The sequence below is a fragment of the Neofelis nebulosa genome, chromosome 12 (genome assembly GCF_028018385.1).
Source record: "Neofelis nebulosa isolate mNeoNeb1 chromosome 12, mNeoNeb1.pri, whole genome shotgun sequence".
Classification (NCBI taxonomy): domain Eukaryota; kingdom Metazoa; phylum Chordata; class Mammalia; order Carnivora; family Felidae; genus Neofelis; species Neofelis nebulosa.
The window spans coordinates 71,302,746-71,328,187 of NC_080793.1; the positions used below are offsets into that span (position 1 = coordinate 71,302,746).

General features: G+C 40.7%; 1 protein-coding gene across 4 annotated transcripts in view; it reads left to right on the forward strand.

Moving 5' to 3' along the window:
* The window catches only part of RASEF (RAS and EF-hand domain containing), a 79,796-nt gene that overhangs the window by 36,256 nt on the left and 18,098 nt on the right, over window positions 1-25,442 (forward strand). For 2 of the 4 annotated variants that reach the window (XM_058695613.1, XM_058695610.1), the window contains exons 3-13: window positions 1,039-1,129; window positions 6,879-6,974; window positions 10,420-10,497; window positions 13,316-13,431; window positions 15,497-15,565; window positions 17,378-17,462; window positions 18,861-18,949; window positions 22,214-22,448; window positions 22,751-22,888; window positions 23,005-23,152; window positions 24,446-24,527. In XM_058695613.1, the coding sequence (XP_058551596.1) occupies window positions 1,039-1,129; window positions 6,879-6,974; window positions 10,420-10,497; window positions 13,316-13,431; window positions 15,497-15,565; window positions 17,378-17,462; window positions 18,861-18,949; window positions 22,214-22,448; window positions 22,751-22,888; window positions 23,005-23,152; window positions 24,446-24,527 (1,227 nt within the window). The remainder of the gene's footprint in view (window positions 1-1,038; window positions 1,130-6,878; window positions 6,975-10,419; window positions 10,498-13,315; window positions 13,432-15,496; window positions 15,566-17,377; window positions 17,463-18,860; window positions 18,950-22,213; window positions 22,449-22,750; window positions 22,889-23,004; window positions 23,153-24,445; window positions 24,528-25,442) is intronic. The other 2 variants (XM_058695611.1, XM_058695612.1) reach the window with 2 other exon arrangements.

Genomic DNA, 25,442 nt, shown 5'->3' on the forward strand with positions numbered 1-25,442 from the left:
AGGAAGTAGTAGGAAATCATGAAAAATTTTATTCCGGGCCCTTCTCCCAACTCCTCAGTGTTCATTTGGAACTTGATATAGAAATTATAGCATGAACAGACTGTTAACAAGGAGTAAGTAAGTGGAAAGCGGGTAGGATGGTATGGCAGAAGCCTTCAAACTGGAAGATGGGAGGTCTTATATTTAGGTCCTGGTCTCTACTTTTTATTAACAGCATGTCATTGATCGTCTAAATCTCACGCAGCTGCTTTCAAGTCTCTTGTAATCTAGTTGAGTAGGCAAGGCTCATACAGGATAAAATTTAGATAATCAGACCTGCAGCAGAGAGAGAACAAATGATACTTTTTCTGGGGCTTAATCTGAAGCCTCAACCATTGTAAAGTGGCAGATGTCTCCATACTAGACAGTTGCTCAAGAAAACTATCCCAGAACTCTTTTCAATGAAATGTTCCCATTTCTGACTTTTTGGCAAATCCGTGTGCTCTGCCTCTAGAGAGAGGTGATTTAGTGATGACATTAATAAAAGAAACAGAATTTTTCTACAAGGTAAAGACCATATATCTGTATTCTAGAACTTTGGGAACTGATTAGCAATAGTTGTTGAGATTCCCTTTTTTTCCACTTCTAACTGTAGTACTGTGTGTTTCATAGAATAAAATCTCAAAATTATATCTAACCATCTGTTTGCCATGGGGTTCTTTTTTTGTCCAGAGTTGTCACTCAGTCATGGCAGTAAAAAGGATTTTCAGAATTTATTGACAGCTTCCCAGTGATTTGGTATCTTTATCTGTACTTTGCCACAATCTAGTTTAATACTGTTCTATCTAATTTATACCATTTATTTAATGTCTAGTTTTAATGTCATTTTACACCCAAATGGTCAAATTGCCAATCTCGTTTTATTATGTGGAAGGAACAGGGAATATTACTTTAAACGGCGGGTTTCTCCTCCTCTGTAAAAATAGGGGTTGGAATAGCGGAGGTTGAAGTTTTCTCTGCATGTTGCGGTGACAAGACGTGCATCCTCTTGAATTTCAGAGCCCAGGACAAGGCAGCCATGCAGTTGAGTGAGCTGGAGGAGGAAATGGACCAGAGGATTCAGGCGGCAGAGCACAAGACGCGGAAAGATGTGAGTGTGTGGGATCAGCCCCTTCTTTCCACGAATCTTGAGGGAGCACCTTTTGTAGACTGGGCGCCAGGCAAGGTGGTGCAGCAAGTCCAGGTTCCGGGGGACTCTCAGTGAGGGCAATTTTTGGTGGTGGTGGCTTTGTGGGGAGAGTAAGGAGAGAGAGAGAGAGATAATAAGTAATCAAATAAGGCAGATAATTTCAAGCACAACAAGTGCAGTGAAAAGCAAGTGTGGTAGACCGCAATGGGGAAAGGAGGCGGGGAGGCCAGCAGCCTCTTTGTAGAGGCGATGTGAGAGCTGAGGCCTGAGGATGAAGGCAGAACCCTCTTTGGTAGAGGAAGGTGGCTCAGCTTTTATACCATTGTCACTGACCATGTCCACTGCCAACTTTAAATCTAGGTTGTGGGGAAATTAAAATTCTCTCTGCAAACTTCAGTGTTTTTTTTTTTTTGTTTTTTTTTTAATTTTTTTTTTCAACGTTTTTTATTTATTTTTGGGACAGAGAGAGACAGAGCATGAACGGGGGAGGGGCAGAGAGAGAGGGAGACACAGAATCGGAAACAGGCTCCAGGCTCCGAGCCATCAGCCCAGAGCCTGACGCGGGGCTCGAACTCACGGACCGCGAGATCATGACCTGGCTGAAGTCGGACGCCTAACCGACTGCGCCACCCAGGCGCCCCCAAACTTCAGTGTTTTATAATCGAATATACTTTTTAAAAAATTTTATTTATGTATTATTTATTTATTTTCTTAGAGAGCGAGAGAGAGTGTGTGTGAGTAGGGGAGGGGGCAGAGGGAAAGAGGGAGAATCTTAAGCAGGCTCCATGCTCAGTATGGAGCCCGGCGTGGGGCTCGATCCCACAACCCTGGGATCATAACCTGAGCTGAAATCAAGAGTCGGACGTTCCGGGGTGCTTGGGTGGCGCAGTCGGTTAAGCGTCCGACTTCAGCCAGGTCACGATCTCGCGGTCCGTGAGTTCGAGCCCCGCGTCAGGCTCTGGGCTGATAGCTCGGAGCCTGGAGCCTGTTTCCGATTCTGTGTCTCCCTCTCTCTCTGCCCCTCCCCCGTTCATGCTCTGTCTCTCTCTGTCCCAAAAATAAAAAAAATAAAATAAAAAAAAAAAGAGTCGGACATTCAACTGACTGAGCCACCCAGGCCACCCCTAATGGGATGTACTTTTTATTCATCATAGGCACTCTTGTGGTTGAAAGTTGCTACATCTTCAGTGATTTCCGGAGACACAATAATTGTCTTTTTTCCTTATGTAATATAGTTAGGTGATTAATGTTTACTGAAAACAGAAAATAGATATGATATATCTTTGAGGCTAACGTTCAGTTGAACATTCTATTTTCTTTTCCACTCATTTGCTCTGTTACCACTGAGAGGCAGCAGTGGGGAGTAAGAAGGCCTGAGCATTGGCATTTGACAGGCCTTAGTGTGCTTCCTGCCTGGGGTAGGTAGCCCTGGGAAAATAAGCTGCCCTCTGACGGTTGTGGTTCCATCTTAGAATAGGGTAATGTCACCTACCTGCTTTGTGGAGGTTAAGCCTGATGATCTGGCTATGTGCCTAGCACCGTGCCTGAGGTATGGTGGGTACATCGCACCTGGGGCCTACCTGCTCTTTCCTGTTGCTTTGCGTACTTTGCCTTTTTTCACATTCTTTGCCTAAAACTGCTCTCTCACATGCATGACTTCAGGTCTCTTTGTTGTCTTATTTCTTAATGACATATTTAATAACTACTGGGAAGTCATAGTCAACTGAGTGAATGGCTCAGAATCCACAGGCCCAGCTTCAGTGCAGTGGGGATCCCATTCTTCTGTTAGCACTTCATTTGTTGTAGTCTAGAAACAGAAAAATCGTAAATTCTTTTCCTTTTTTTCCTCCATCCATTAATCTGTGTGCTCACTCCTGCATCGCACACTTATTGAGCACATAAGCTATTCTGCTGCCAGTCTCCCTGCTTCTTCCAGCCAAGTACGGAACAGACAGATTTGTTGTTGGTATTGGAGACCTTACCATGGCCCCCACCCCTTACAGCATCAGGTTTGGTTAATATAACATCTGGCTCAGCTCAGCTCCCTGTGATTCTTCACCACACAGCTCTGGTCCGGCTTTGCTCCAGCTCTTTTCTTTGCCTGGGTAACTGTTGCCCCACTCCTTCGCCTTTTCCTGAACTTGGCAAAGTTCAGGGAAAGTCTCCTCTTCTCCTTGATGCTCTCTCCCAGTCCTCTGGCCTGTATTCCACTCTTCCTGACCTTAGCTCCTGTTGTATGTATAGTGTTATTCATTGCTTCAGTTAAATTTTTTTAGTGTAATGGCTTTCTTGCAGTATAATTGATATACAAGAAGCTGCACGTATTTAAAGCATAGAATACAATAATAGTGGGTATATCTGTATACTCTGAAACCATCACCACAGTCAAGATAATGGGGTGTATCCATCCATCTTGTGGGTTTCCTCACACCCCTTCCTCCCTCCTCTGCCCTCCTTGCCAGGCCACTGCTGTGTATCTTCTTTGGTGAAATAGCTGTTAAAGTCTTTTTCTCACTTTTAAAATTAGGTTGTTTCCTTGTTATGAAGCTTTGAGAGTTCTTATATATTCTGATTTTAACATTCTCTCCCACACTGGGACTTGTCTTTTCACTCTCCTAACAGTGTATTTTGAAGAGTTGAAAATTTTCATTTTGATGAAGTCCAATTTGTCAGTTTCTCTTTAATGGATCATGCTTTTAGCATCTAAGAAATCTTCGCCTACCCCAAGGTCACAAAGATTTTCTGCTATGTTTTCTTCTGTACTTTTTTTTTTTTTTTTTATGTTTTATGTTCTACATTTAGGATCCATTTTGCAAGGTGTGGATCAAAGTTCATGGGTTTTTTTGCAGGTAGATATCCAGTTGTTCCTGTATCATTTGTTGAAAAGATTATTTGTTTTCCACTGAATTGCCTTTGCACTTTGTCCAAAATCGGTTTACTGTATTTGTGTGGGTTTATTTCTGGGCCTGCTGATTTGCCCCATTGATTGCTTTAGGCCAATATTACATTATTACTTTATAATAAGTCTCAAAGTCAGGTAATGTTAGTTTTTCAAAGTTGTCTTGTCTTGGCTATTTTAGATCCTTTAATTTCCATAGAATCAGCTTGTCAATTTCTAAAAAACAAAACAAAAACCTGTTGGGGGTTTGGTTGGACTTCATTGCATCCATAGATCAATTTGGGGAGAAATGGAATCTAAACAATAATGAATAATTTGGTCCATAAGCCTGATGCGTTTTCCATTTACTTAGGTCGTCTTTAATTTCTCTTAGCAATGTTTTGTAGTATTCAGTATAAATCTTTCCTCAGATTTATTCCTATGTATTTGATATTTTAATGCTACTCTACACAGTGTTGTTGAAGATTCCATTTCTGATTGTGAATCTACAGAAGCACATTTGAGTTTTCCATGTAGATCTTGTACCCTGGAGCCTTTGTTTACCTTGTTCACACTCAGTAGCTTGTTTGGTAGATTCCATCAGAATTTCTAGGTAGCTGGTTATGTAATCTATGAATAAAGACAGTTTTACTTCTCTTTACTTCTGATGTGAACAATCACTTTATTGATTTTTCTCTCCTTACTTGCAGTGGTTAGAAGAAGAAAAGTGGTGAGACAGCCATCCTTGTCCATGTTGTTCATAGATGCCCTTTACCGAATTGAGCAGGTTCCTGGGTGGCTAAGAGTTGTTGTGCCATTCAGGAATGGAAGGTTGGATTTCGGCAGATGCTTTTTCTGTCTCTATTGAAATGACCATGGTTTTTCTCATTTCTAGAATATTAGTGTGGTGAATCACATTGATTTTCGAGTATTAAAACACACTTGCACTCTGGGGATAAACCTCAGTTATGATGTATTTTTGTTTTCATATCTTGTTGAATTCATTTTGCTAAATTTTCTTTATAATATTTGCATCCATGCTCATAAAAGATACTGGTTTATAGTTTCTTTTGATGTGTTTGATGTGTCTAATGGTGGTCTCATAGAATGAGTTGGGAAGGCTTCCCTCCCCTTCAGTTTCCTGGAAGTTTGTGATGAGTTGGTCCAAACCACTGCCACGTCTCACATAGGTTGCTGCGATGACCTCCTATCTGATCTCTTGACATCTACCTGTGACAGGTTGGGAATGGAGAAAGCTACACAGTGATAATTTCCTGTATTGAGCTCTGGATGAAATATTTTTAAACTGTAAAACTTGTTATGTTTGGGGTCGTGGCCCTGGATTTAGTGAGGAGACTTGCCTAGTGACATCTGGGTCCATTTTGATGCCAGGAAGGCTGTCCAAGGTGGTGCCTCACTGGGAGTCTGCACATCTTCATCCCACCCGTGAAGTGGCGACACTGGCTGCCTCACCTGTAAAGCTGGATAAAGTCGGGAGGCTTACTCAGGCAAAGGTTATGATGAGTGAAAATGTTGCTCCTCTCCTATATATTTTCTCCTAAGCATAGAATATTTAATTTATGTGGGTTCTTTGATTTATATGGGTTATTTAATTTACTTGGATAATTAATACAGTCCTCCCCTTAATCCAGTAAGGCACCAAGTAAGTTGTCCCAGCTAGACAGCCAGTAAGTGGGCAGCAAGACCCTGGATCTCAGGCAGGCGTTTAGACATGGGGTCAGGTCTCCTATGCAGAGAGTGCCCTACCTTACCCCCATCTAACTCACTTCCTGTCACATCTCATCGTTAGCTTCTCCTTAGCAGTACTTCCAGAGGTCATCTTTGTTTCCTGGCTTCCCCCACCAGGATGCATGTTTGTCTGCATTGCTCCTGCTTTGTTCCTCTGTGCCCAGGACTGTTGGTATATAGTAGGCTCTCAGTGGATATTTGTACACTCAATTTCACTGGTTATTAACATAAAACTTGATTTGAATACTAAACATAGGATATAAAGTTACATACTTTGTTAAGAGAAAAAGGAAATCTGAAGATACCTGGGCTCTTGGGAGGAGCTGACCTCCTGGGGTGCCCCTTGCCATTCTCTGATGCAGATAGGACACATTTGGGAAGTATGAGCCCATGTGGAAGCACTTAGCATAGCAATGTGTAGGTGATGTGATTTGAATTCAGGTAATGTGTGAGCTCTTGGAAAAAGGACAAACCCACCAAACCTTCCTAGGCCCTGATGACATGCTAGGGTTCAGGCAAGCACTTGGACCCTTGGCTGTTGCCATATCTTTTAATTAATAACAGCAACAATTAATTTAGCTAGTTAATTGATGTGCTATGGCCTTCCATCACAATGTGGGTAGTAGTCATAGAGGTGTCTCTTCAGCTGATGTGTGCACGTAGGCTCTAGTGTTCCATTCTTCTTTCACTCCTGCAGGTTCTAGTTCCAGAAGAGTCATTTGATTTATTTCTTCCATCCCTTCTCATACTCCCTGTGTGGGAGACTTGGGGTCAGCCTTAGTTTGACACAAAACATTTCCTGCTTTATGAGGTGTTGAAGAACCTATTTAAATCAATAATTTTTGGGCACCTGGATGGCTCAGTCAGTTAAGCATCTGACTTCACTCAGGTTGTAATCTCGTGGTTCATGAGTTTGAGCCCCGCGTTGGGCTCTGTGCTGTCAGCTCAGAGCCTGGAGCCTGCTTCGGATTCTGTGTCTCCCTCTCTGTCTGCTCTTCACCCGCTCACACTTTGTCTCTGTCTCTGAAAAATGAATAAATGTTAAAAAATTTTTTTTAATCAATAATTTTTTTTTTTTTTTAGGAAAAACGTAAAGCTGAGGAAGCCCTCAGTGACCTCAGACGTCAGTATGAAACAGAAGTAGGGGATCTACAGGTGACAATAAAGAAACTCAGAAAGGTAGGTTTGTGGCAGTGAGGCTTCTAGGAATAGTCTCAGTATATCGGTGTGTTTAATTATTGGCAACTAAAAACATTTGGAATCCTATTAAAGCAGCAGTTGGAATCAGATTTCAGAGTCAAACTGCACTCTCTGGAAAGATGTTTTTTTTGAAGATCCCTGATTTCCTTTTCTGTTTCCAAGGGGAACCTATCTTCTGCACACAGATCTAATAAATATTTCTGATCCCTTGAACAGTTGTCCATCAAGCTCCAGTTTTCCTTCCTCAGGTGCCCTCAATTCTCACACGTTCAGTGGACTGTGCTCATGACAGGAGGGGTACTGTCTTTACTCGTCACGTATTCCTGTATGCCTATCCCCAGCTTACTGCAAGGTACACAGTCAGTATTCAGTGAACATTAAATGAAGTAAATACTTTCTTCTATGTAGAAAGTTCCAGATCTAGGGGACCTCAGATCAGTAGGAGGTGGGAGAGAATTTGTTGAAATGTGAGCAAAGGTGTGGCTGGTTTTGGCCTTTGCTGTGTTTGGTTTCTAATGAGTAGGTTAAGTGTCAGCGAGTCGTGTGCTGGTAGATACTTAACAACTGGTTCTGGAGGCAGAAGGGGGAAAGGGAGGAATCTGCAACATTTGCCAATTTCTATGCTGTGAATACTCCCACCATGAATAGTTTCAAATCACTGAGTGCAGAGTTTGCAAGAGATGCTTAAAACAGGCTCTCACCTGTGGGTACGGGTTGTCTGCAGCACGGTACGGGATCCGCTTCTCGCATGTGGATTGTCTCCATAACTAGTGGAAATATCTTGGCTAAAAGGCAAATGGATACTTAAAAAATAATCATCCCTGAAAGTAGTATCGTGGATTCTGGCACATCACTTTGCTTCTCTGGTTGTTGATACGATAACCTTTCAAGCTCTTTCCAATGTTTATATTCATGAGATTAAGGGACAGTTAACTGCATTTTGTGGGCTATTGCAGTTCAAACCTCTGGAATTATTAAAAATTTTCCCCAGTAGCCTTCTTGGGAAATTATTATTGATGTCAGCCTTTTTCTCTGATTTCCAAAGGTCGTTAGACCATACATAATGCTTGCATTACAGAATTTGAATGGACCAATCCTTTGTTTATGCCAAAATCACAGATTCTCCTAGCCCCTGTCCTCAGTTATCCTCATGCCTTCCCAAATCTTTAGGTTAAGAGAAAGTTACACAAGAAAGACACAAAATTTCTTACCATGATAAGGCATATGATGAGGACCAAATAGCGAAGAGCATGAGTCAGAAGCCTGGGACCTGAGTTCTTATCGAGACTATGCCACTTTCTGCCTGTAACACCTGGGACAGTTGGCTTCTTTATCTTATCTTTAGTTTCTCATCCGTAAAATGGGGTTAATCATTGGCCGTCTTGCTTAACCGTAATAACCAGTACTTTTTTGACTTCATGATTTACTAAGCTCCTTTTCATAATTTTTAAATCTAATTCTCAAACTTTCTCTGAGGATAGGTAAATCTCCCACTTTCACAGGTAAGGATGCTGAGTTCCTTGTGAAGTGAAGTCACTTGTCCAGAGTCACAGAGCCAATAAGCAAGGGAGTGGTCTTGGTACACAGTTTGTGCTTTCTCACACCAGACTTCTTGCCTGCTTGAGGGTTGTTCTGCAAGAGAGCAAGCAATGATTTATGTGAGGGAACATTAAAGGATTTATTTATTTTTATTGTTATTTTTTTTTATTTTCTAATTTACATCTAAGCATATAGTGCTATGATGATTTCAGGAGTAGATTGCAGTGACTCATCCCCTACATATGACACCCAGTGCTCATCCCAAGTGTTCTCCTAATGCCCCTTGCCCATTTAGCCCATCCCCCCCATCCACAACCTCTCCAACAACCCTCAGTTTGTTGTCTATATTTAAGAGTGTCTTATGTTTTGTCCCCCTCCTCGCTTATATTATTTTTGCTTCCCTTCCCTTATGTTCATCTGTTTTGTATCTTAAATTTCTCCTATGAGTGAAGTCATATATTTGTCTTTCTCTGACTGACTAATTTCACTTAACGTAATACCCTCTAGTTCCACCCACGTAGTTGCAAATGGCAAGATTTCATTCTTTTTGATTGCCGAGTAATACTCCATTGTGTGTGTGTGTGTGTGTGTGTGTGTGTGTGTGTGTGTGTGTGTACACACACATACATACAGATACATACCACGTCTTCTTTATCCATTCATCTGTTGATGGACATTTGGGCTCTTTCCATACTTTGTTGTCGATAGTGCTGCCATAAACATTGGGGTGCATGTGTCCCTTCAAAACGGCACTCCTATATCCCTTGGATAAATACCTAGTAGTGTCATTGCTGGGTCGTAGGGTAAGAACATTAAAGGGTTTAAAGAACTATGGAAACGTTTACAAATTGGTTACAGTTGCCATTACCTTATGCCATTGATGCTGAGGAGCTAGATCCGCCCCCCCCCCACACACACACAGTTTTTCTTCTCTGAAGTTGACATCCCTCTTATAAAATCAAGAGCTCTTCTTAGTTACAGTCGTGTGGTCTGCCATGCGGCAGTCACGGCATAGTTGTGTGAAAATCTTTAGTTGATGATGTCTGGCAAGATGAAGAAAGTCCAGCATCAGATTACTTAGCCTTTGACTTAGACTTGATGAAATACAGCATTCCTTTAGATCAGTACCTAACTATTCAATTAATGGAAACCCACAAATCCCTAAGGTTCCGGGTAAGTAAGCTGTTTGTAGGGAAGATATTTTTTGTTGTCCATGTTAGAGATGCTCCTGAACCAGTTTAGTCTGGTAATACTAACAAGTCAGCAAGAAAGCAAAGCTTGTGTATGTATTCATATAGTTTGTGTATGTATTCATATACTAATAAGTCAGCCAGAAAGCAGAGCTCAAGTATGTATTCATTAGCCTTATGTCATACTTACATTTCATTGATTTCAGTTATTTTAATAAGCATTTACTGAAATCGCTGTGAAGAAAACAGTTGAATCTGACACTAACCCTCTTTTAAAAATCTTAGACTTTGGTAGAATTAAGGCCTTCATAAATAATTATAATAGAGGATAGATAAAAAGTACAGATAAAAGTTCTTGGCGAATATAAAGGTCCAGACTCCTATGTAGCATAACTGAAAAAGCAAAGGTAGGTTGCTGAATATTTGAAAGGTTTCCCAAAAGGACTTTTCAGTTGTTTCGAAGGAAGTTCATTAAACGATAAAACCCCTTTTTCAAGTTCAGGAACTTGAAATTATTTAAATTATTTAAAGCAAATTTTCAAATCCTCATGAGTTATATGTAGTTTAATGACTGATAAAGTTGAAAATTGAAGACTTTCAGAATTCCTGTATCTACACTTACGGATATTCAGAAACTTAACTGAAGCAATTCAAAGCGAGTTTGCAAAATGCACAACTTTTATTTGCTTTTTCAGCTAGAAGAACAGTCAAAACACATAAGTCAAAAGGAAGATGTGGCTGCATTAAAAAAGCAAATTTATGATTTATCAATGGTAAGAATCAACTTTCACTTACAGAAATACATTTTCTCTTAGATGACTGTTTCTTAGACATAATCATGCTGTTATTTCAGTGTTCCAGGGATGGAAGCATAGAGAGAAATTAATACCGCAGTTAGAGAAAGTCTTTGACATACCTTTGACCAAGGGTGTTACTCAGGCTTTTATCCTCAGTGATACCCCAACTATTGTGAATGTTTTTTTCTTTTTTTTTTTTTTTTTTTTTTTTTAATTTTTTTTCAATGTTTTTTATTTATTTTTGGGACAGAGAGAGACAGAGCATGAACGGGGGAGGGGCAGAGAGAGAGGGAGACACAGAATCGGAAACAGGCTCCAGGCTCCGAGCCATCAGCCCAGAGCCTGACGCGGGGCTCGAACTCACAGACCGCGAGATCGTGACCTGGCTGAAGTCGGACGCTTAACCGACTGCGCCACCCAGGCGCCCCGTGAATGTTTTTTTCTAAGTATAAAGCATTGCCTTGGACTTTAAAAAAAATTTTATTAACATTTAAAATTTTTGAGAGACAGAGCACGAGCAGGGGAGGGGCAGAGAGAGAGGGAGATACAGAATCTGAAGCAGGCTCCAGGCTCTGGGCTGTCAGCACAGAGCCTGATGTGGGGCTCAAACTCATGAACCATGATATCATGACCTGAGCCAAAGTCAGACACTTAACTGACTGAGCCCCCCATGCACCCCCATTCCTCTGGATTTTTAAAAAATATTTTTTATTTAATTTTGAGAGAGAAAGAGAGTATGTGCACACGTGTGCTCCAGAGCGGGGGAGGGGCAGCAGGCTCTGAGCTGTCAGTGCAGAGCCCCACATGGCCCCAGGCTCGAACTCTGAATGGAACTCACAAATCGAACCTGTGAGATCATGACCTGAGTGGAAGTCAGACGCTTAAGTGACTGAGCCACCCAGGTGCCCCCTATTGTGAATGCTTTTACTTATTTTTTCATTCAAAGCAGTAATGGCATCGCCCTTGAACTTGAAATTGTTAACCCTGTATTCTTACAACTTCAGCTCCGTCTGTGTCCCTGGCTTTGTAGGATGACTGTTATTGCCCTTCTCTTCCTCCAGCGTTCCTCTTTTTGTCCCTTTCTCATCTTTTGCTGACCATACCTTTGCTCTTTCTGTTGCCGCAGTTGACAGCATTTGCATCTGTTTTGTCACCATCCTTAAAATTGTCTTTATTTTGTTTTTAGGTGGACTCTTGAAAGCCAGTAGTGAGCATTTCCTTTATTATGAGTCTAAATATTCTCATGGCAGAGCCAGAAGTGAGCTGGCTGTGCAGAAGTGCCTTTCTTTCTCTATAGTCATTACTCCGTACCGTTCAGAAGGGAAGCTCCCAGCTTTATGGTCAAAGTGGAATGCACCAGCAGTTCCAAATTTTGCCACATCTTAGTTGGCTTTGTACTTGGATCATGACTTTCTTGTGGAATTGCTTGTTTTTCTTGGATTTTCTGGTTGAGTTTTTGGTTTCTTGTAAAACCAACCAACAAACAAAAAACCCCCAACTCTGGCATCTTCACGATATCATCCACTGATGCCTTACAGGTTCTTATTTATTGTTCCCAGTGCATGGAGTTTGTTTTTCTCCTTGAAAATATTAATTTTGGAGTCCACAAAGTTTCAGTTCTTATTGGAATGATTGTTTTTCAAACTTGCTCCCCTTATGTCATCCTGTGATTTCTGAGCATTTTAAAAGGTCGCTGGTGTAGGATTCCTGTGCAGCTAGGTAAATAGATCTGTTTACCTCAAGGCCTCTTCCCTGAAAGAGAGTCTTCCTAGGAGCTCTGTGTGTGAAGCTGACTGTCAGACTGTGGGACCCCTGATTACCGGAATGAGTGGGGTATGGATAATCAAGAAGCTGTAACTAACAGTATCAGGGTCTTCCAGTTATTTTTTAAAAGACGTGCCCTGTATTACTGCCTTGGGAATCAACTATCTGCTATTATTTGCTAGTATAAAGGGGATGGCCTTGGGGGCGGGGGTGTGCCTTAATATAAAAATTTAATCTCTGTTTTTAGCCCCATTTCCAACTGTCTTCTCCTATGCCTCCTCCTTTGTTCTATAGCAGAACCTTCAACTCTGCCTCTTCTGTACCTCCTTTGCTCCTGTTCTCTTCCCTTTAGCATATTTCCATCCAGATTCCATTTTCCAAAAATGTATTTAATTCACTGAATGGTTGAGGGACCCCTCCTCCATTCTTTTAACTTGTATTGGTTTATTTCATGTTATTTGGTATTTCATGTTAATGGGGTCTCAAAAGGGAAAGAATAGTGCTCAGTCCATCATTTTGAACCAGAAGGCCCCAATGGTTTTTGTTTTTTTTGAAAAATATGGACATTTTTTAAACCACACTAGTTTATTTTTAAGTGCAAAACTTACAAACATTAGGTGATAGGATTTATTATAAAAACTAGGCAGTCTACTTGGTAACAGGTACTAGTAATTTCACAGAATATTTGTCAGCATTTTTGTAGCTCTCATTGAATAAAACAGATGTTTAAGTATTTGATTGGAGTTTATTTGCCAATAACATGTTAAAGGACCTCATGATCAGGTCTTGACTATAGTTTGGCACCAAATGTCAAGCATTAAAAAAAAAGAACAGCTTCAAGGATTTAGTTCTTTGAGATTTTAATACTTTATAATAATTTTAAATCACTTTGATTTGATAGTTTGTTGGAATACCAAGATTGGAAGAACGGTGGAGGGGTAAGGTTGGTGCGCGAGGCTCCCCTGCACTTGACTCTCTCAGGTGGAAGACACTCCTGAATCTAACTGCCCATGCTGTTCCTCTTCTCCAGGAAAATCAGAAAGTTAAGAAAGATCTTTTAGAAGCACAGACAAACATAGCCTTTCTTCAGAGTGAATTAGATGCTTTGAAAAGTGATTATGCTGATCAGAGTCTGAATTCAGAAAGGTATGAAACTCTCCATTTTATTCTTTAGTTTGAGTGGAATGTTTGTTTTGATGACCATTCATGTGAATGAAGCTAAGCTGTGTAATAACTGAAATAAATAAAGAGTTATTTATTAACTTTTGCTGATATGTTCTTTCTAAAGCTTTCACTTTCAGTGTCATGTTTCCTGGTGACTTTTGTGTTTTAATTTTTTTAACAAACATATTAGTTTAGTTATTGAGTGCTTAGGACAGTGCAGGACTTAATAAATACTTAAATTATTGGGACCAGAAGAATATGAAGTGTCAGGAGTCAGTGCTAATTAAAGTGCTTTGAAGGTGGGAATCCTGGCCCTTCAACATATGAAAGGGGAAAAAGTAGCATCTTATTAGTAAGTCATTTCCTTTTGATATGCTTTAGTCTTATTAGTATGGTGTTATTAACACAAGACCTAACACACACACACACACACACAAACACATGCATTTATATATATTTGTATATTTATATAGGTAAAGGTGTGCAAATGTATAATGCATGTATTTGTATACACACACTTGCATGTGAATGCATATATGGATATATGCACAGAATACATACATGTATGTATGTGTATACACATACACATACATTCATATGCACACTCATATATATAAAACATGTACACTTGGGAAAACTATCTTGCTTTTTGTTTTATTTGCTTGCAAACTTTACTCAGAATTAAAGTCCTGTAATGTAAAGCAGTGAAGCAAGTACTTACTGTACACAGGCTCCTAAACTAAATAAGGAGTTATGAGTGTAGAATACATTAAAAAGCAAAGATGTGGTCTCTGCTCTGTGAGAACATCAAATGTTGTTGAGAAAGATTCAAAGCCAAAAGATGACAGAGTTAATGTGAGAGCTAAGCAGTGTCAGGAACAATACCAGCAGCGGTGTTACAGGTGGGCTTCACTGCCATGTGATGGTAGGCAAAATGTACTTTTTATTCAGAAGAAGTGAAAACTTTATTAAAGAGGAGACATTGAGGTTGAAAGGAGTTGGTTTGTGTTGGCTGAAGGGGCAACATCAGCAAGTAACAAAAGTAGCATTACTGTCTGCCGGGGCCGTACTTAGTACTTTACTAGTATTAACTCTTTCAGTCCATAGAATATCCGATGACATAGGAACTTTTAGTATTCCTATTTCACAGATGGAAAAAGAGAGTCTCAGAGATGTTCCAGGTGAGGCAGTAACCAAGGCAGAGGCACAAACATAGGGACAGATAAGACTGTTTGGGGAACAGTGCTCAGACGTTTGGGCAGAAAAAGATATTTTGAATGGAAAGATAAAAGTGAAACAAAATTAAAAATTTTAAAAGCTAATTTAAGGCTATGATGTAAGGGCCCAGAATTGTTGACTAAGGAACATAAATTCCTATAGTCCATTGGGAAACTTTGAGCTTTATCATCAAGAGAGTGAGCAGACAGGTTATTGTGAACAAAAGTTGAGAGCCTCAGAGTCTTTGGAAGCTTAGGGATTTGTCCACTTAGGAATGGGGGTAGAATATGGGCTGGTGGTGAGTGGCTGTTTTCAGTGGACGTTATGGGGAAGCAGCCAGGGCTTTGTAATAAAGCAACAGGAATCTCTGAGCATAGGTTTATAGCAGATGGAGAAAGCCTGGTCCTGTGGACTCCTCTGCGGTCCAGGGTGAGGAGGGGAGGCCCAGGCAAGGAGAGGAGAAGGAATCACAAGGCAGGAGAAGGTAGCTGGGTTGGGATTGTGTAAGGCAGGGACTAAGCAGGGAAGGGTCAGAGGTGAGAGAGCAGGCTGGATTGAAGGGACTGGTGATGAGTGCCTGGGGAGAGTGGACTTAGCAGAAGGGGAGGGGTCATGATGTTCTGGGAGGAACACAGCCAGAAACTTGCACAGGAAGCAGAGGGGATGTGCTGACGGCACAGAGGAACCGAGCAGGAGCGCGGGAAGCACAGGGAGCTAGAAAACCAGGGCCAGGGACACATCTTTGTGAAAGGGGGTCTGGGAAGATAGGTACAGGTGAGGCAGGACTGAATACCTAATTCTTGTTCAAACATAAAATATGATTTTACAGGGATCTGCAAATAATCCAAGAGTACACAGAAGATCGAAATAGTCTTGAGAGGCAAATTGAAATACTCCAGTAAGTTCTCATATAAAATGCTCATTACATCTACATTTTCCTAATGTTTTGTTAATAAGAGCCGTGCCACATCTGACACAAGTTGCCATATACTGGGTTTGCGGATATATGCTTGTTTCTTCTAGCCATGCTGCCTCCAGCACATCCACTTGGTTTTCTCATGCTTTTAATCCTAAGTAAACTATTCAAATCCAGAGGCTAGAGTATAATTTTCTAAAAACCCTCGCAAGTCAGGTGGTATGTTATAATACCTCTGTAAAGACTAAGGGCTGTGACCTCAGAGGTTTCCTCTGCAGCCCAGCAGAGGTGGTCAGGAGTCCTGTTAGCTCATGCCACAGCACCAGGTACAAAGGATCATTCTTTCCCAGTGTATTGTTCTTGATGACACGGCTATTTTTCTTAGGTTTTTTTTTTTTTTTAACCCTACTGGAAATATTATACCCACCCTGTCATCTTCGCTCCTGACTTACTGTAATTCTAGCCTGTGAGGGCCTTCTCCACAAAACCTTCCCCTCCTCCACCCTGCTCTCTTCTATCCAGGTATTTTTTTCTGGTTTGTCTTCCCAAAGGAAGTAAGGTCAGGCTTGCCAAGTTTTGTTGTTGTTGTTGTTGTTGTTTGTTTGTTTTTAAATTTTTTTAATGTTTATTTTTGAGAGTGAGAGAGAGGGTGTGAGTGAGGGAGGGGCAGAAAGAGAGGGAGATACAGAATCTGAAGCTGGCTCCAGGCTCTGAGCTGTCAGCACAGAGCCCAATGCAGGGCTCAAACTCACGAACGTTGAGATCATGACCTGAGCCGATGTCGGATGCCTAACTCACTGAACCACCCAGGAGCCCCTGTTGTTTTGTTTTGTTTTTTTCACCATTTACAATGCTTATTAATTCTCACCTGTAGCAGGTACAGGGTTGACATAGTAACTCTGTTCATTCATTTATTCATTCATTCAGCAGATTTACATTTGTTACCTTTTATGGGTCAGGTGTTCCAGGAGCTGAGGATGGAGTACAAGTAAAAAAAAAAAGAAAAACAAGTCTCTCTAGATATGGGGCTCATCTAGGGAAAGAGAATGGAAACTGATCAATAATTATAGAAATAAACATAAAATGCTGGAGAGCATTTATGTCCCCTAGGGGCATACAGGACAGAGCTTCCTCCTAACCAGGAAGGTCCAGAAAGTGTTCTGGCAGGTGCAGCAGTTGAGCTGAGATCTGAAGGGTGGATAATCCTTCAGTAGGAAAAGATTGGCTGCTCTCAGGCGGGGGCTCTGTTATTGTCCTCATTTTTTAGAAGAGGTTGCCGAGGCTTTGACGGCTTAAATGACTCCCATAAATTATATGGAAAGTACATGCCTGTGTTGGGATTTGAATCCACAGTCAACATTGGAACCTTAACTGGTACCTGGGCAGTGGCAGGCCATGAGTAGGATGTGGGAATAGCCAGGAGGAGAAAGAAGTGTGATAAAACACATCACATCTACACCTGGCTGGGACACACGCAGGGGGCCAGCTGGGTCCAGGCACTTAGGGAACAGAGACCTGCAGGAAACCTATTCACACTGTGAACCTACCTGAGGGAGGGGATTCCACAGCATAGCTAATTCCTTCCTTAAATGTCTCCAAACCTTTAAAAGAGAGGTGATTCACCAAGTTATAGTTCTAGTAATGAATTATCTCAGTTGATGAGGTTTGAAGGGGAGTGGTACAAAGTTGCAAGAGGTGGTAAGCAATTCCATAGAATGAACATGAGAGCCTGCAAAGGCAGTGATTTTCACCCCCACTTTCCTTATCTATCTATTTAATTTATCTGCTCTGTAGAACAGCTAACCGGAAACTGCATGACAGTAATGACGGCCTGAGGAGTGCCCTTGAAAACAGTTACAGCAAGTTCAACAGATCTTTGGTATGCAAGTAGAATTTTATTTTATTTTTTTTTAATTTTAACATTTATGTATCTTTGAGAGACAGAGAGAGAGTGTGAGTGGGGGAGGGGCAGAGAGAGAGGGAGACACAGAATCTGAAGCAGGCCCCAGACTCGGGGCTGTCAGCACAGAGCCTGATGTGGGGCTTGAACTCACGAACCGTAAGATCATGACCAGAGCTGAAGTCAGATGCTTAACTGACTGAGCCACCCAGGAGCCCCGCAAGTAGAATTTTAGAATACATTTTGTTCCTTCTTGTAGTGGGATATTTTGATGAAAATAATGTATTTTCTTTTTAAAGTATTTTGTTTGTTTGTTTGTTTTGAGAGAAAGAGAGTAAGCATGAACAGGGGAGGGGTAGAGAGAGAGGAAGAGAGAAAATCTCAAGCAGGACCCCACTGGCAGGACAGAGCCCGACGTGCGGCTTGGACTCATGAACAGTGAGGTCATGACCTGAGCCAAGACCAAGAGTCAGACTTGCTTAATGGACTTAGCTGCCCAGGCACCCCACAAATCATGTATTTTCTTAAAGGGGAACTTACAATAATGAGAAACTATTCCATTTAATGAGAAGAAGCAACATTTTCCCAAATTAAAAAATATGCCACCCCTCTGTAGAAATAAATACCTAGATGTTAACTGACTCTCTGTTAGATGTTCAGGGAAACCAGAGAAAGATGTATAAAGTGTGACCTGGGTCCCGGAAGAGTTTATGATGTAGTGGGGAGTTAAGATGTGCATGGATGGCAATAATATAAGAAAAAGTGGGAAATCTTATAGAAGTACAAAGAAAATACTGCTCATTTCTGAGGAGGGAGAACGCACTTCTGACTGAGGCATGCATTTAGACACAGCAAGTATTTTCTATGGTGGTAAGATTATCAGAGTGGAGGCATTAGTTTTAAAACCCTGCTGTGGAAACAAGCTAAGCCCTTCTTGGAAATTTGAGGAACTTCCCCAGAGGGCACATGCCAGAAATCTTCCTCTCCCACTTTTGGAGGTCAGCTTCCAGTTTGGGGTTCCTATGCAGTAGCTTTACATATGGACAGGTCAGTCACTCGGCCAAATTATGGTTTGAGAAGAGAGAAATCCAAAGAAGTTGGTATTGCAGGGTCCTGGCAGATGTGGGGAACCGGGATACCCCTTTATCACTTATGCAGTAAGGCTTGGACTGAAGACACAATGAGGCAAGGGTACTATGTGCAGGTGCCTTGTTGAAGTTTTTATCTCAGCGTCCGTACTCAATACTTACTCATGTAGGATACCAAGATTTGAATTACAGTGGAAGTTAACTAGTGTGTTGTATATATGTGTATATGTATATGCACTATATGTACCTGGCATAACAAAAAATTGCTTATATATTTTTTGTATTGCAGCGCATAAATAATATATCACCAGGGAATACAATTTCTAGAAGCAGTCCCAAATTTAATGGTCATTCCCCTCAACCTCTGGGCTATGACAGGTATGTTAACACCTACTTACTTTTTGTTTGAATTCTGGATCAAAGTTAAAAGGAAAGTCAATTTCCTTAAAGGTGAATTAATAAAATAGTAGAATCTACTTTGGGCACAAATTTCTATTTTCTGCTATGTTATTTTAAATTTCTGAAACCTGTAAAAATTCCAAGTAAAAATGTCCCAGAGAGGGCAAAGTAGTTTCCTTAAGATGTTATCATGACTTGATTTTACATGTGCTCCCCATTACCTCATCCCTCATCACGTCGTGTTCCTTAGAAATGGACTCTGAGTGCTGTTTCAGGGAAATAAATGGAATTACAGTGTAAGATGTTGATGTACGTGTGGTATATGATTTTGAGACTCTTGGCGTGATCTGTAAATGTTTAATAGCTCAGCATAATATGTAAGCTGTGTTCAAGGGCAGGGAAACTTTAAAAACAAATAGAAATATGACTAGTAGGTGTTGGTGAGCTATTGTATTGAAGCTGAAGTGAGAACTTACCTCTATTCTGAATCATATGAAGTGAAATATTGGTCCTAGCTTGAGATCTAGTGATAAGGACTGAAAGGTTACATGTATGTATACATGTGTGTACAAACACATATGTTCTTTGTTTTACTTAAAAAGTTAACTTTGGAGTATATCAAAGTTTGTAAATAGAAGTGAGCACATAAACTCTAGGTTTCCAGCTCTCCATTTCCAGTGCAACCCTCCAATTCATGTTCATTCCCTTTGCATTTGAGAACTTTTGTTCTCAAGAATAATGTGCTTACTATCCCGGAGATAGCAAGATGGTCAGGTCCCCTTTCAGAAAGGTTTGTTACCAAGGCTTATTGGTGGTCACTTTTAGGAAAATTCTATCCAGGTATCAGAAGTTTTGTTGCTCACTGATTTGTGAAATAATAAATGTGGATGGTTTATAGACTTGTAGGCAACTTGGTTGCTCTGTTACTAAGCAGTAGACATTTTTTATCTTTATTTAAATTTTTTTTAAATGTTCATTTTGAGAGAGAGAGAGAGAGAGAGAGAGCAAGGGAGGGGCAGAGAGAGGGAGAATCTGAAGCAGGCTCCAGGCTGTGAGCTGCCAGACAGCTTAACCAACTGAGCCACCCAGGCTCCTTCTTTTTAACAATGTGTGGGTGCAATGTGCTTTTTCTGGACTGATATTTAAGATCAATTCTAAGCACATAAGGGAAAAGATACATAACTGAAAACTATTTCAGAAATTTTACCATAGTTCTTTCTGGAAAAGATTACACACTATGGGTAAGACTGAATAGTACTGGACTAAGAACTCCTCAACAGTAGGTTCTAAGGGACAAAGTCATCACACGCCTGTGGCTCAGAGAGATAAGAGCATAGCACTCAGGTGCTCATCACCCTGAATAGGAACCAGTGGGCCAGTAGGGTCTGGACTGATGTCCCCTTTGGAGGGTCATTAATTTGATGTAAGAAATCAACATTTAAATTTACTTTTTGATGCTAATATAAAAACTCAAAAGCACATTGTGAATTTTATTGCTTTTGTGGCCTTACTAGTTTTTAACTTGTCTATTTGTTTTAGTTTTGTGTTTTCTCTAAGATCTGTAACAAAAATATGACTTGTTCTACATTTGTACATATTTAATTATGATGAAAATATTCTTTGGGGAAGTAAGAATAGTTTACTTTTAAAAGAGTATGTCTGGAACTTGATTTTGAGAAAGTCTGATCTGTACCTACATTTTTAATTTGGAGTCAAGATATTCATGGAAGTGATTTCTCAATTCAGGATTTCACTTCTTCATTCCTTATCAAAAATCTGAATAAGTTTTTAAAAAAAGTTCTGATCAATAATTACATGGAGCTGAAGTAGTTTGTACTATATTATGAGTATGGTTTTCTTAGTTTCCTTATAGTGTTACCTAAATCAGTTTTAGAAGGAGAGTTTCATAAATTATAAAACAACAAGAAAATGTACACACACACACACACACACACACACACACACACACACACACACAGATAGCTAGCTACAGATATGGTGTGAATACATGCCCCAGGATATGAGCAACATATTTAGGGAGAGTTTGGTGGTTTAAGTTATTACCTTTTTAATTAATTTGACACATTTGCTAATGGCACCAAAATATTTTTGAGTTCTCAGATTTATATGGCTTATATTTACTTATATTTGAGATCACCTTCTGTTTTCTAAGCATATTAATCTCTTAATATTTTTATCTCTGTACACTTATATACCCTGCCCATTTCTCCATTCTGATGAGATGGTCTATTCCAAGTGGCCAGAATGGTCCCCAGAGTATAGTGGTGACTAAATGAGTTATAGCCCTTGCTTTTATTTCAACATAAACTTAGGTTTTTGTGAAAATCAAATGGAAAAGCAAAAGTATTTAGGGAAATAATGTGGTTTCTTTTGATTCTCCTGTTTGATGTTAATTTCTGCCTCACTTATAAGATGTTAGAGAGTTTGATAAATGGAAACATCCATAGAAGTCAGGGGATCTACCTTTATCCAAGTACCTTTCCTATAGGAGTCTTTCTAGACTCTGTATCAACACCTACTGGCAGAAAACTCCCAGGTCATATTCCAGTACCATACCTTTCTAATAGCCTGTCATTTTTCACCATGTTGTTTAGAAGTATGACTCCTGGAAAAGTTTATCAGTTGGCCCTTATTTTGTCTTGTGCAACTTGAGAGAATGTATTCTTCTTCATTATGTGTCAGCTCTTTGAGTATTTGAGGAGAGAAACTGTTAAGACTTAAGCTGAGTTCACGAGACTTAAGCTGAGTTCACGGAACTATTTCTTGTATCTGAGTCTCATGTCACCATAGATGCCTTCGCTGTCCAGGTTCTCAGCATCTCTTTTAAGTAGAGAGTTATCCAGAAATGGACAAGCTGTTTGGAATATGTTCCGAACACATCAGAGTAAAAAGGTTCACATGTTCTGCATACATTTTTCTTAACTCAACTTGAGATTGCATTTATGCCCTGGACACTGTAATTCCTTTTGTATCAGGAAATAAAGTGATTTTAAAAACAGCTTCATTTTTGTTAAATGTTTGATTTGAGTATCTTTATGTTAACTGATTGTTGCATGGAATGAACTGATATTGCTTTGAACATTTTGTTTCCCCTGATGCATAATCATGGAATACATTGTGGTTCTTGGCCAAAGCTAGAGTGTTGATCTTCTGGAGTCCACTGCTGTGTGGTCCTGAGCTTTGTGAGCTCTCCGGTAAATCTCTCTTCCCCTTTGTCACCAGGTCATCCCGCTCTTCCTATGTGGATGAGGACTGTGACTCGTTGGCCCTCTGTGATCCAATGCAGAGAATGAATTGTGAGGTTGACAGCCTGCCTGAGAGCTGCTTCGACAGCGGCTTGTCTACCCTGAGAGACTCCAATGAGTACGACTCAGAGGTGGAGTACAAGCACCAGAGGGGACTTCAGAGGTCACACGGCATGCAGGAGAGCTTTGCGGGCGATGCTTCAGACACAGACGTAAGCCCCAGAAATCATGGTCTCTTGGGCCTTATCTTTGATAGAAATCTGTCACCCCGTTTGACTTGTATCCGTCATGGGAATACAACTTAACGGTTATAAATATGAAACATAGTCAGCCGAATGGTTTTTCCCTCCACCAAGTTGGGAAGATATTCTCACAGATTGCCATTCGGGGCTACTCTGTTCCCTAACAGCACTGACTATAGATTCAGCTACTTATTTTTCTTCTCTCTAATCCATGATGTATATATGTAATGAGAGACTTTGTTTTTTAATCGCTGCCTTAAAAAAAAAATTAGGTTCCTGATATAAGAGATGAAGAGACGTTTGGTGCAGAAGGCGTGGCTTCCATCTTGGACTGGAAGCCCCAGGGGCCCTCTAGTGAAGGCAGCATTGTCAGTTCTTCGAGAAAGCCCATCTCAGCACTGTCACCACCGGTAGGTAGTTGCTGAGGTATTTTATTCATGAACACTGTGAATTTTCAGTGCCATATAACTTTTCAGGAAGAAAACTGGCATGACCTTTATCACCCACTGTGGCTTTTGTCCCCTAGACAGACATGGTGGATGGTAACCATAAATCTTCCAGCTCACAGAAGGCTTACAAGATTGTGCTTGCTGGAGATGCTGCAGTGGGGAAGTCTAGTTTCCTCATGAGACTTTGCAAGAATGAATTTCGAGGAAATACAAGTGCCACTTTGGGTATAGTTCCTTCTTCAGTTGATAATGGGGAGATGACCTTGTTTAGCTTGAGTTTATTTTCTTTAGAGATTAGATACACAGATATACAGATCTCTCTCTGTATACGTACATGCGTGTGTGTGTGTGTGTGTGTGTGTGTGTGTGTCTCCTTGTCTGTAGAATGGTCCTCTTCTGTTTTAGTGAAGGCCCAACTTTAGGAAAAGAAGACTGACAAAGGACAAAGATAATCTACTTAGCCGGTCAGAAAAACTGAACCAAGTTCAGAGCTGGAGATTCATTTGTTCAGCAAACATTTCCTGGGTTCTGCTATGAGCCAAATGCAGTTGTAGGTGCTGAGGGCACACAATGAACAGTCAACTAAAACCTAGCCTCGAAGGAAGCTACATCCCAAAGGACGGGAGTCGGTGAAAAACAAATAAAAAAATATGAGGTTTGGAGAGAGGCGAAATCTCACACAGGGTGGCCAGGGAAAGCTTTTCTGATAAGATGTCACTTGTTGATAAAGTGACATTATTAATGGCCAGTTTGTCGTGGTCAAAATCATAGGCAGGTGTATGATCCCTCCCCTCCTTTACAATGGAATACATGAGTAAATACTTCTGAGAACAAGAAAAGAAGTGTCCTGATTTCCCAGATTTGCATAATAATCAGTAAATAGGGTTGAAGATACGCAAATTATCATTCACTTTTGTTCTTCATCTAAGAGTTCTTATTTTGATAACTGGAAATATTAGAACAGATTGATTACCCTCTTCACAGTGGGTGTCTTTGTAAATTTATGGTCCTTTGTTACATACCCTTCAAGATAACAAAGCTGAAAGTTCACTGTAATTTGATTCATAAAAAGACTGCAGTGTTTTGTTCAGTTCCTAAAGAGCATGGCACGTATGTGTGTCTTACCCGTATACACACTCATACACATGCACATACATACACATATGCACATGTTTATGTGCACACAAGCACATACACATGCACACACACAAACACAGAGACATAACTGAGTTTGTCTGATTACCCAAGCAAATAGAACATAGATTTTCCTTTTGTCCATAGATTAAATCCTTCCCCAAGTCAGCCAACCTACAGATGGTACATCTGTGTGCACACGTGTGGTCTGACTTGTAATTAGTATCTGAAGGTCAGTCTCCTTGAAGGCCACATTCATTCCTGTTTACCTCACTGAGCTTGGGCTTATTGGCTTTTGTCTTATCCCAGTAGTGCTTGAGAGTAAAAGAACAATAGAATTATTTACATCATGTTCCCTCATGTTCTCTTATAATTCCTTCTTAGGAGTTGATTTTCAAATGAAAACTCTCATTGTGGATGGAGACCGAACGGTCCTGCAGCTCTGGGATACAGCCGGTCAGGAGAGGCAAGTGCTTTGTTTGGTGCTTCGGGCTCTGCTTAGGTTTGCCTAGACAAGCCTCCTAAGGTGCTTGGTGTTTTTTTCTGCTCGTGATCATGTAATTATATTACAATTTCAGGAATGCACACTTTTTGCCACATTCTTCCCTCCTTCACTTACCTGTCAGTTGTTCGTGGAGATCTTTAGGCTTCCTCTGAGCCTGTGTTGACTTGGGAAAAAGAGAAGAAGGGAATTTAGGTGACCCAGCAGTCCAAATGCAGTGTCAGTGGGGGCAGGTACTTAGTCGGGTACAGTAAGTGATGGAAAAGAGAATCTGTCCGCTTCCTTCAGTTCAAGGGCAGAGGCACAAACTAAATGGAAGACTCATGTTGGGTGGCATTGCCTTATCTTGCATCTATTGCCAATGACCATAAGTATTAAGCACAGGTTTTAATCTTGTCTAACTCTTTGGAAATAGAATCTCTCCAGTTGTTCAACTAAGTTTGGGTGCTGCCTGCCTGTGTACCAGGCACTACTCAGGCTGCTAAGATTCAGCAGGGAACAGACACAGATATGTAAAAGCTGTTCACCCAGAGCTCATATTCTGGAGCAGGCTGAGTTTCAATGTTTAAAAAACATTCATGGGGCGCCTGGGTGGCTCAGTCAGTTAAGCACCCGACTTTGGCTCAGGTCATGATCTCGCAGTTCGTGGGTTCGAACCCCACGTCAGGCTCTGTGCTGGCAGCTCAGAACCTGGAACCTGTTTCAGTTTCTCTGTTTTTGTCTCTCTGTATCCCTCCTACTCACGCACTCTCTCTCTCTCTCTTTCTCTCTCTCAAATATAAATAAACATTAAAAAATTAATTAAAAAAACAAAAAAAATATTTGTGGTTAGGATGCCTGGGTGGCTCAGTTGGTTGGGCGACCGACTTCAACTCAGGT